The sequence below is a fragment of the Trichosurus vulpecula genome, chromosome 5, assembly GCF_011100635.1.
Source record: "Trichosurus vulpecula isolate mTriVul1 chromosome 5, mTriVul1.pri, whole genome shotgun sequence".
NCBI classification, from domain to species: Eukaryota; Metazoa; Chordata; class Mammalia; order Diprotodontia; family Phalangeridae; genus Trichosurus; species Trichosurus vulpecula.
In genome coordinates, this window is record NC_050577.1 from 188,663,283 (window position 1) to 188,676,281 (window position 12,999).

Below are 12,999 nucleotides of genomic sequence, written 5' to 3' on the forward strand. Positions count from 1 at the left end.
TAAGAGTTTTAGTGGACTCATAGAAAAGTTAAGTGAGTTTCCGATGGTCACGTAGTTAGGAAATTTCAAGTCTGAGACCCAAACCCGATTTTCCTGACTGTAAGGCTAAGACTTGGTCAACCTTCCTCTGAAGTCCTTTCTTGGCTCCATAATATTATAGGATTGAGTACACATTAGTCTTTGACGTGTTTTTTTCCAAAATTCAAACGAAGTCAATATCACCAGTATTATCAAAGAATAACAGAATCCCAGCAATGAGAAGACATCAGAGGTTATCTAGCTTAAACCACACTAGAGGAGGAGTTTTCCCTACAACACCCCCAACAATGTGTCTTCAAGGTAATAATATCTCCAGTGAATAGTAATTTACTACTTATTAATGAAATCCATTGTGATTTTAGACAGTTCTAATCATTATCTTGATATTTTCCTAATATCAAGGAGAAATCTAACTTTATGTAACTTTTTTCAACTGTTTTTAATTCTTTCCTCTGGGTCCAATCAAACTAAATTCAGCTTTTTTTTTCAAAGTACTTCCATTCAAATACTTGAAGTCAGTTTTAACGCCCCCTAAGCATTTACTTCTTCAGACTAGACATTCCTGTGTCCTTCAAATGATAGCATATAGCACAGTATTGAAATCGGTAATAATGCTGGTCACCATCCTCAACACAGAGTATATAATTTGTTAACATCTTTCCTAAAATAAGATACCAAGAACTGAGCATCACTCCAGATATGGCCTGACAATGGAAGAGTATAAGGCATGATCTTGTCCTTTGACTTGGATACTATGATTCTGTTCTGAATGTCCTCTACCAATACAGGTCAGGACCTTTTCTACAACTTACAGTCTTAGACAGTTGCCTAAAGCTACAAGAGATTAAGTGACTTGCCCAGTTTCATTCAACCGGCATATGTCAGAAGCAGAACTTGAACCCAGGTCTTCCTAACTCTAAAACCAACTTTCTGTCCACTATTCTCTCTCCCCCCCGCCACTGCCTTTCATGCTTCTGTTAATGTAGCCAAGATACCGTTAAAGGCAACCTACCTAAGCCTTTTTAACAGGAGACAGAATTTTGGAATGGGTTTTAATTTTCATTTTCCTTATTATTGGTGATTTGGACCATTGTATAGAGGGCCATTGACAGTTTGCAACTGTTTTGAAAACTGCTCATATCCTTTGATCACTTACCTATTGGCAATCACTTTTGTGCATGACCTATTCTTGGCAAAGTCATAACTGTACACTACCCCACACTGCCTCCATTATTAGATTTCACCCATTGTTCAGGTCACGTGAGCCAGTACAAATTTTTGTGGACGTTAATTTTGTCATCCAGTGTGCTACATGTTCCTCCTCTTTCTTTCATTTGCAAATTTGATAAAAATTGTCATAAGTCATAACAGTGTTGAACCAAACAGGGCCAAGACTAATTCCATAAGACACTCTACTCGAAATCTCCCTCCATGGACCTTAATCCATTATTCGCTACTTTGGGGTTACTCATTAAATCAATTCTATCAAGCTATATTAACATCCAGCCTGTATCCATACATATCTTCTCCTTAAGGATATTGTGAGAGATTTTGTCAAATGCCTTGCTGAAATAGAGCTATAATGTGGCATTCTCCTGAATGACCAGTCGAGTGGCACTGTCAGAAAGGGAAAAAAAATTAGCTTAGCATGACCTGTTCTTTGTGAACCTTTGCTTTTCCTGCCATATCTTCCTTTTAAGTGATTACAACTTACTCTTTTCATAATGCCTTCTACAATTTTTCTAACTAATTAAGACATAGTATTTCTTTTCCTCCCTCCCATATTTTATTTGTATTTTGTTCTTTTCCTGTTTTCTAAGACCTTTCAAAGATACTGACAATGAATGATTCAGCAAGCTTGGCCTTAAGTCCTTTTATTACCCAGGGAGATAGTTTGGCTAAGACTGGTGATTTAAACACACTGAGAGCATCTAAATACTTTCTTAGTGGTTCCTACCTTATATTTCAATTCCCCCTATCTGAAGACCTTTCTCTTTTTTAGTGAAGACCAAAGAAAAATGAGAGTTGAATATTCTTCCCTTCTCTCCATCATCTTATCACTGCTCAATTCATTTCACTCCTTCTTTGATCTTTCTCTTCTCCCTAATATACCTTTTGAAAAATCATTTTGGACAATCTTTAGCACTCTTTGCTAAACTTGGCTTCTTGATGGCCTTATCATTCTGGTTATTGTTGCACCAAAACTATTCTACTCTTGTATTTATTCTCAGTCATACGCCTTGGCTTCTTTCCTCTAGATACATACTAAAAACTTATTCTGATCAATTTCTTTTGCATCTACATCAGTCTCTTCAGATAGCTTCCCTTTTTAGATAGTGAGACACTATCTTTTCTCTAAATTTTTTGAAATCTGCTCTTTTCAAACCTAATATGCACAGCTCACACACTCAGCCTTCCCCTAAATCTCTATAACAAACTCCAAGGAGTAATCTCCTCCTCCTAGAGATTATTATTATTTCTGCTTTGGCAACCTTTTCCTACTTATTGTTCAAAATCATATCTGAATAGTAATTCTCCTCAATTTCTTCTGTTATTTTAAGAATGAAATTATTACAGTATACTCAGAATTTATGAGTTGTGATGATTTTTAGCAAAAAGAAAGCTCAAATCCATTTTTGGATAATTGAAGACTTCCACTATTACTATAATATCATATTTACGCAACAAGTTTGTGATTAACTTCTGCAATTCATCATCCCCCTCCTTCCTTCCAGCATGCAGTATATCCCAATATATATGTGTGTGTATATCCTGGCCACTCACCTGGGAATACTCACCCAAATGCTTTCTGCCATATTTATCCATTTTAGTTCATAGATTTTTCTCACAAAAGAATGTTTTTATATACAGTGCTACTCTACCATTCCTTTTATCTAATTGGTTCCTTTTGGACAAAGTTTGTCCTTTCTTTGCCATTTACTAAGTATGGGATATTAGGAAAACAATTAGGTATCTCTGTACCAAATTTCCCCAATTTTCAAAATAGGTGCCTGCCTACCCTACAGAGGATTATTCTGAGGATATTTCTATATTTCAATATTTTAAAAATCCACAATCTTAATAGTATGGATGCTTCCACTGTGAGGCCTCTACATCTTAGTATACAATCTTCAGGAGTTGCTATGGAAAAAACTAAATTCATCTCCTGATGATCAGTCTTCTGCTCTTTTCAAATTCAGAGCTTCCAAGAACAGTAGACTTGGATTTAGATGATAGCTAGATTTGGAATTTGCCTCTGACACTCTAGCTGTACAACCATAAGAGATCTCTGAAGCTCTATTTCCTCAACTGTGGGGAATATAACACCAATGTGCAAGCCCAGTGAGCAAGATTTTCCTCATAGGTGGAGATAATGATTACATTGATGTTCTGTCTCCTGGGGGTGGGGGGGAAGTGGGGTTAGAATTGGCAAGAGCCTGGGAAATAAAAGATTGCTTCCTCTTGATTCAGGCTTCAATAGAAGAGACACCTGGTTCCAAAGTTCTGAGAAAGAGGCTCCAGGAGAGAGAGAAAAACTATGGTAAAAGGCCAACATGCAGAGGAGCCAGAATTTCACAAATGTCATTTCTAGCTTGTTTTACTAGTGGAATCTTCCCCTATGAGACTGAGTGTTCTCTCTCTCTCTCTTTCCCCCTCATATTGTGGTCTTCTCTTTGTTATTGTTGTGATTAAATGGACTTATTCACTGATCAATATTTGTGATGGTCTTTGGATTCCTGGTGTTTGGTTTGTAGGGAGCCAAGCCTTTGGATATGGAGAGCATTACTTCCACATCAAGGGATAGCAGCTATAAAAAATGGCTTTAACTTAAATACAATTTATCCCTGGAATAGTAATATTTAGGGAGGTTGATAGGTATAATTATAGTATGGTATACCCCCTCTGAGAAGGAGAGAGCAAACCAGACTCATAGCCCCAATCTCACGCTCCTCTCCAGAAAGAACCAAAGTCTCCCTTGAAGTAGAATTGCAGAGATATCTATTCATACTTTCCTGTAAGACAAACCCATATGGACATAGACACAACTACATAAGCAACTATATACACATATACACATATCCTACATTAATAATATCTGTGGTATCTACCTCACAGAGTTGTGAGAATACAATGTATATAAATTGCTTTTTAAACTTTAGAACTCTGTGTGTGTGTGTGTGTGTGTGTGTGTGTGTATGTGTGTGTGTGCATTGGCAATCAAGACGGGCTCTTAGCATTTATTCAACCAAGTGCCCTTGAAGAGTTTGGTCTTTGTTTCCTTGATCAAATTAGGAGTCCTTGATGACCTCTTTGCCTCAAGGGAAAGCCTAGTTTACATGGGTTTGAGTGACATGTTTGTGACATCAGAGGCTTTTAGACCACATGGGTTTAAGTCGCATTTTTGTGATGATTTTAGGTCACGTGGGTGAGTCGCATGTGTGACTCACCTTTGACCCTGAATAAGATATATAAACCCAGAGGTTGGCTTTCTCTTTTGGAGCTCTGAGCCATAGCAGGAGTGGCGCTTGACTCTGGGCCAGCTATTGTCAAGCTCCCAGTTGAACTCAGATGTTGATGGTTCCTTGGTAACTATGAATTGTATTTGGTCTGTTTATAAATGTACGTTTGTAATTTGTTTGTATTTGCTCTGAAGTTCAGGGTGCTGGCTTTTTCCTCTGAGCTGAGTGAATGATATTTGTATGTTGGATTAAAGTAAGATTGTTAACCCCTTAACGTTGCTTTCCTTAGTAAAGCAGATCAAAAGAACCTGTGTTGGCAGCTTTCTGTGTGCTGGTTGTTGGTGGGTCTTACACCCGTACAGCAGCTGCTAGCAGATTGTTGCAACAGTGTGTGTATGTGTGTGTGTGTGTGTGTGTGTGTGAGAGAGAGAGAGAGAGAGAGAGAGAGAGAGAGAGAGAGAGAGACAGAGCAAGAAAGCTTTTATTATTACAATTTATTGCCAGCTACATTATAAAAAAGATTTCTAGCTTGGTAGAATCTGCTAAGGATTGTATTCCATTAGAATAACCTTCAAAAAACTCAGGGTCAAGTGCACACTACATTGAGACATCACATTTCATAACATTTTGCCTTAGTGGAGATTTTATATGTATAAAATGAAATAATAAATGCAAAGTCATTTTTTGAAGATGCGAATGTAGTAAAGTGTATTTTAAATACTAAATAAATTTATATGGAATTTGTTTTATGTATTCTTAAAGTAGGGACTAGGTGGGTATATAGGCACAAACCCTGTGTCCCCACAATGCTTGAGGTGAAAAGTTTCTATATCTTTGAAGGAAATTGTCTTTGGACTACAATTCACAGAAACCTCTTCATGGACTCTACAGTATGACCATGTCACCCAGCATGGACTCTTTTTGGGCAGGCACACTGCCAGTGTACAGTTTTAAAAAGCTGATGAGTCTCACCAGGGAGGCTAGAGAAAATTTGCAGCTTCATCTAGACCAGACCATGGGAAGCATCGCCAAGGGATCAATGAACCCTAGACCACAGCTGCTGTGCCCAGAGAAGTCAAAAGTTTGTTTTTTTTTTTTACTGCCACTGTAACAAGTTTCCCTAACACCTTTCTGTGAGTGATCTGATATGTTCTTCTCCTACTGTGTTGGGGAGACAGAAGGGTTAATGGGGAATTGATTAGACATGGGAGACATGCTAGAATTAGCACCTACATGGGAATGGGTTCTGAGAGTGCTTGTTACCTCATTCAATTCCTTGTTATTGAATTGCCATTTTATTTTAATTAAATTTCTTTGCATTAATTCATGCGTTATCAGAATTGCTCTGGTATAAATAGAGCTGTGATTTTTTAAAATAGATAATTACTCTCCTAATAGTCCCATGAACCTGCATATAGGAGAAAAGAAGACACAACAGAGCGTACCAAGCTAAATAAGCACTTTACTTATGCTCTCAAAATCTCTTTAACACAAGGAAATAGCTTGGTATGGAGGAGGAAAAAGTCTCTGGTGTCAGGTCTCAACTTTATTTTTAGCTGTCTCTGTGATTCTATGTAGACAACATGCATGAAATGGGGAACAAGGAGGTTCAATTTCTAAAGTATCTTCTGACTCTAAACCTATGATCCTATGAATCTTTATTTCCCTTTAGCAAATGGAAAAATTGAAGGCCAGAGAAAATAAGTATCTAAGTAGGTACTTTATAACTGCTTGTTGGGGTAAGGATAGTCCATGTAGAGGTGGATTCTTTACTATTTTTCATTCATTTCACGTTGGTCCTCCTTTACTCACGTTGCTCCTCCCTTCTAAATAATGCTCTTAGAATATCTTCAGAGCTGCTTATCAAATGTGTTTATATCATGACTCCATTTCCCTTTAAAGTCTGAAGCAGGATGAGGCTAATAAGGATTTCAGATATAAAGTCACTTACTGTAAACTTTATACTGTATAAAATCTACTATGTACTGTATAGTTGTACAAGAAATCTCTTTAGGAATGTTAGGCTGGGATCCCTTCTTGGTCTGCAAACATTGTTGTATCTACTAGGAATCAACCAATCATTAAGTATTTGTTAAGTGCCTATAATATAGATGATGTAGGGACCTAGTGTAGCCAAGGACAGTGCTAAGTGCTGGGAAAAGCTCAGATGGCATCTAGATCCTAAATTTCATCTCTCTGGGCCTCTCGTGGCTGATTTAGATGATCAAGGTTGATATCCCATAGTATTAATACCTACCCTGCAGGTTAAGGATTACTTCATAATTGACTTACTTACGTGGCCATATAACTATGGACCCTCAATGAATACTATTATATAATGATGGTGATCATTTACATAAGATGTCTGCCCTTTAAAAAGATGATACACCCAGCTCTGTATTGCATAACCAAAGGTATGGGTGGAGAGGTGGAGGGAACACTTGATAGTATTCTGAGGGAAAAATCCACTACTGTGTAAGTTGGTAAACAAGACATATGAGTAAGTTATGTAGATATAGCCTTTATTTCCTGACTATAATAACATGCTTGCTCTCTCTCTCTCCCTCTCTCCTTCTCTCCCTCTCTCTCTCTCTCTTCTCCTCCTCCTCCTCTGTGTGTCTTTCCATATATACACATACATATATATACATCTATGTATATAAAATATGTTGATTTTATGTAGTGAATACACATAGTATATATACACTATATTCATTTAAATATATATGTAAATGAATACATTTATAATTTGCTACTTGACTTCCTGCAAACTCCATGAAGATAAATTCTGAATCTTTAATATCTTTATGTTTCCCAAAGGACTTGTAGAGCACACTAGTTAACTGTATATATTTGAAAGGGTAAAAGAGAGGGAAAGATGTAGTTCTATATATACATATATATTTAAGTAGGTATATATACATATATAATATGTAGACAGGACATTTGTGTCTGTGTGTATTGGCTTACATATTAGTAGAAATAGATTAAATATCTACTTAACTAAGGCATATATGTATATATGTTAAATAAGGCACTTTATAAGTCCTTAAGGAGATACAAAGATATTAAAGGTTTAGACTTTTTTGGAGTCTGCAGGAAGTGAAAAAGCAATTTAAAATGTATTCATTTTTTTTCTATTTGAGCTCTCCTAGTCTCCCAGTATACTGATGGACTTGTGCTTATTGATACATATCCTCTCACTTAGTTTTCTTTGCAAATCAGGTAGCAGCACCCAAACACTTCAGTACAAATCACAAAGTAGATAGTATTTGGTTTCTCTCCATTTCTTTTCTTAATTCAATTAGCAAGCCCCAGCAGACTATCTTATTAAACCCCTGAGTGAATAGTTGAATGAGTGAATCAATATCTAAAAATTGCAAAAATGTGTCCACAAATCCCTTTCTACCTTGGGAAAACAATAAAAACAACTCCCCCTTGGTGATTTTGCCAGTAATCATGACGCCGGCTATGGGATATCTTGTGGTGAGGGATTTAACTCAGCCATGTAGATAAAAGCAACAATAACACTTTTAAGTGATTCCTACTCATTGTTAATGGAAGAAAGGGTACTGACAGCTGATTCAAAACCTAAGGGATCTCATTTCTTATATATCAACCTAGGAAGGACACATTCTGTATGGTATACATACTCAACAGAAAAAAATTATGAAGATAGATGGGTTTTACAAATAATTTTTCCATGAACTGCACTACTATTGTGCATAGAGTGAACAGAACTTCTACCATCGGTTTAGTAAAGCTATATCAATTCAGAATTAAGACTATTAAAAAGGTGAGGATTCTTATGCTGGTCTTTCACAGATGCCTAGTCAATAGAATAATGTTCACTGGAAAGATATATAAAAGGCTTTCTCTGAAGCTGTTGCTATTTTAATGAAGAGGCTTTTTCCCCTTTCCCAAATACAGATTCCTTCAGGATATTATCTGCAGACTATGAATTCCAACTTGAATTTGAATGGATTTCTTCTGCCAATTGCAGCAATGAATGTGATAAGCATCATACCTCTATTAATTCTTGCTCCTTTTCTTGAGTGTATCAGCTGTTGCCTATTTCCTCTAAAGAGGGGAGGACCACCACTGTCAATATGCATTAGTAAGTATAACTTACTTCCAGAAATTTGTACATGTATGTATGTACACACATATATGTCTATGTGTATGTTTCTACTTTCAAATGTTCTAAATTATGATGATAGAAGAGCTGGTTAATGATCCTAAACGCATGGGGCCAATGCAAAGTTCTACAGTAGAACCGAAAAGGATTAATGTCATGATGGAAAACCCCAAGTTTAATTTACTCAAAAATATTGGGGAAAAGCTTCAGAAACAGAACACTAAACATGAAGTATTGTAGGCAGCCAAGAAAAAGTTCTTCACTTTAAAAGGAAAGACAATCCAGATTGTTTAAAATGATTCTTTGGTTGCAAGAAAACAAATGGAAAATTGAAATGTGGTATTCTAAAAAACAAAAGATATTATTTTGCTCCACAAATATCAGAGTCAAAATCAGCCAATAAATATTTAAGTGCCACTCTGTGCAAAGCACTGTGCTAAGCTCTGAGGATACAAAGAAAAGGCTAAGGCTATCACTTCCCTGTTGGATATCAGGGGGAAGACAATACATAAAAAGAAGCTGAAGGTAGAAGGGTTAGGTAGCCAGTGTAGAGGCATGATGAAGTCCTATACTGCGGTGGGAAGTAATGAGGCGAATGCCTGGGTTCCTTCCTAAGTGATGGAGGATCTAGGGTGTGTTCTCGATGTCCCCCCTCTAGCCCTCAACAATTAGAGGGAGGCAGAAGGCCCGGGGTCCTAAAGAGGTGTGAGTTTTTGAGTTGATGTCACCTTACAGGATAATGAGTGTCTGGAAATTATAAAGTCTAGAGCTGCTGGTTGGAAAATAAATGTATCCTGCAAAAGTTGTTTAACTAATAATAAAAAGAAGAAATTGTAGGTGTTGCTTTAAAAGAAATCAGAAGTGAATCAGAAAGAGTTTGCATTTGACATGCAAACTCATGACACAAAAGCAACATAAGAGAAATAAGAAGAATTTTTGAAAAGAAAGTCATCTGCAATGAAATTAATTTTTTGCATCTAAGGCAAGGGAAGTCTATTGGCATATAAATTTGGTTTGTGTGTGTGTGTGTGTGTGTGTGTGTGTGTGTGTGCACATACATGCAGGATCAGAGAGTTTGAACTTTCACAGTCTTTGAAGGCCATTGAGAAAACAAAGATTTAACATCAATGGTGAAATTTCAAAGATAAAATAATTAGGAGAGGAATGAGTAGACCTGAGTTAACATTTTGCAGACATGAACCTACATTCCTTAATAAATAAACCAACGTTTTTGGAAGAAGAACAAAACAGAGGAAGATCATTTGAGTAAGAGAAAAGAATGGAAGGAATAGACAGTGGGGCAATCTGAAGTTCATTCCGTCTTATTGTTCACTGAAGAATATTAGGTCTCTCCTTTCGGGCTGGGGTTTTGAGAGGAGAGAAAGAGAGAGAGAGAGAGAGAGAGAGAGAGAGAGAGAGAGAGAGAGAGAGAGAGAGAGAGAGAGTTTCTGTAGAAGGAGACCAGGATGAAATTAAAATAGTAAGGACTAAGTCCTAAATGGGAGAAAAAAAAATTTAAATAACAGAATTTATTTTTTTTTGCAACAGAATTTAATTTAACTCTACATCTAGATGTATTTACAATATCATGCAATCAACGATGCATATCTTTCATTTGGATCTATGTATTTTTGTGAGTAATCATTTTCAGTCATTTAAAGCCTAGTATCAAAATAAACTAAACTTAGAACCAAACCTGTGAATCACTGTATCGCAAAATGTTAAACTAAGATTTTAAAAGACTACAAAACATATTCAATCACATTGCTTTTTTCTAAAAATATTAATAATATTTTTAGTGAACCAAAAGGGTCCAAATACAATTGGTAAATAAAATAAAAGTTTTTTTAAAGATTTCATATTTATTACATTATTCTAATTTGGTTTTATAAGTTTTATACTTATAAAATATATGGTAGTACATGTCTAAAATTTATATATAAATATGAACATATAAGCCATCAAATGTCCAAAGAGAAATTAATAACCTTCAACCCTCCATTAAACCTATGATTTCATCAATATGGATATGCCCTCCAGCAATACAGATCACGAGCTATCATGCTTGCCTGTTCTACATTGTTCTTTCTGTTTCCTCCCATAAATTCACCACAAGGAGTCTTCCCAACATATTGGAGACTTCCATTGAGTTCTCTTAGCATCAGGAAGTTACTAAGGAGCAAAATGTTCATCAATTTTTTGTTTGTTTTGCTGATATGACTTGGTCTTCTTTTTTAATTGTACATTTCTTTGATATCATCCTAAATATTTCTTTTCCTTCATAACATCATATATATGTGTATATGTATGTATATATATATATATATATATATATATATATATATATATATATATATATATATGATGTGGAGCAGCTTGCTCATGTCCATTTTGAGCCTTCTCATTGTCTTCTGAGTGATAATTTCACTTCTTCAAGAATTATAAGGTTCCATATCTCAACACTGTACTGTATCACCCCAGCTGAATATTGCGATTAAAAAAATGGACCTTTATTTCTGGAAGAAACTTGAGGTCATTAAAAGAACTTTGTAATTTCCTAATGGCAATTCAACAGATTCTCCCCTTCCTGTGAATTCTATCCAAGATATATGCTCTAATAGATGAGAATTATAGAGTATTTTTTCAACTAATATCAGCTTCTGTGTCAGCGGACTCCAAAGTAGGGTATATGTAACATGATCCATCAGGGTAAAGGGAAAAAATAAGATGTATAGTTATATTTACTTATTATCTAAAAACTAAACAATTAAGCTATATTGACACTGGCACTATCCCTCACTCTAATGGTCACGTCACCTAGAGTGAACAAGGAATAGTATATTGAGTTACATAATACAAAGAGGGGCATTTAAGGTAAAAACAATAATGATCTAATCGTGTCAGACAAGAAGGCAGCCAAAAAGAATCAGATATATATTTTGAAAATTTGAAACATGCATTTGCAGCCCCTATATTAATATTTAATCTTGCCATGCATGTACTAGCTAAAGATACTATGAAGTCATCAGAAATAGCAAGAGATTTAAAAACTAAGCCAGTATTGCCAAACCTCTTTAAATTAAAAGTCTTCCAAATTGAGAGTTTCAGTAGATTTTGAATCTATTTGTTAAAAGTATAAAATTACTAAAACTTTGGATTAGTTTGCAAGAATAACTAATTAACATCAAAGAAATGGAAATTTCTAGTCAAATTTCAACAACAACAAAAATCCCTTTGCATAATTGGTGGATGGGACTGAGAATTAGTATCATGATTTAGTCAGTGCAATCAACGATGCATGCTTTTCATTTGAATATACGTGTTTTTGCGAGGAATCATTTTCAGTCATTAAAACCCAGTATCAAAATAAACTGAACTTGGAACCACGCCTCTGAATCACTATATCATAAAACCTTACACTAAGATTTTAAAAAGTGATGAAACATTTGATCATGTTTCTATTTCTAAAAAATATATATCAATAGTGATTTTAGAGGAAGCAAAAAGGTTTTTGCACCATTGATAAATAAAAGAAAATTTATTTTAAAATATTTTATTTTTATTGCATCAGTTTAATTTGTGTTTGTAAGTTGTATACAATGTATTAGTATAGTAGTACACATATAAAATTCTATATGTGTATATACATACATGAACACAGATAGATACATATGATTTAGATATAGAAATAAAGGACAAAGTATAATTTTTACTGGTAGGTAAGAGATCAAGAGACTTGGAGACTACTGGTCTATTCAATAAGCAGTCTTTTCCACTTTTTTTCTATGTGGATAACTAAACCAAACTCATGATTATGAAATAACAATAACAACAATAGCTAACATTTATACAGAACTTTAAGGTTTGCAAAGTGCTTTACAATTATCTCATTTTATCCTCACAATAACCCTGGGAAGTAGGTACTATTATTATTCCTATTTTAAAGATGAGGAAACTGAGGCAGACAGAGGTTAAGTGATTTACTAGTCACACAGCTTGTAAGCATATGAAGCAGGATCCAAATTCAGATCTTCTTAACTGCAGTTCCATATGCTCTGGCACTGGGACTTGATGCAATCATCACAGTGCCACATGCAAAGAAAAATATCTGTAGAAAATCATAACCTCTACAGAATCCTGTTTTACTTTGGACCTGGTCAAGTTTTGTGTAGACGATTCTCATAAATATTTTATATAAATGGAAAAATAAATATATAGGTTGGCCATTGTTGATGCTCTCTCAGTTGTGTTTGTTTAATAATAATACATTTTGTTGTTGTTTGGTCATTCAGTCATGCCCAACTCTTAGTGACCCTGTGTGCCATAGCACGCCAATGCTGCCCAGGAGGTTTTCTTGGCAAA

The 12,999-nt window shown here is 35.3% G+C and overlaps 1 protein-coding gene across 1 annotated transcript in view; it reads left to right on the plus strand.

Annotated features, from left to right (window-relative positions):
* SLC15A5 (solute carrier family 15 member 5) overlaps window positions 1-12,999 on the plus strand; it is a 152,646-nt gene that overhangs the window by 85,244 nt on the left and 54,403 nt on the right. Inside the window, exon 5 of the mRNA XM_036760669.1 lies at window positions 8,430-8,616. Coding sequence (XP_036616564.1) covers window positions 8,430-8,616 — 187 coding nt within the window. The remainder of the gene's footprint in view (window positions 1-8,429; window positions 8,617-12,999) is intronic.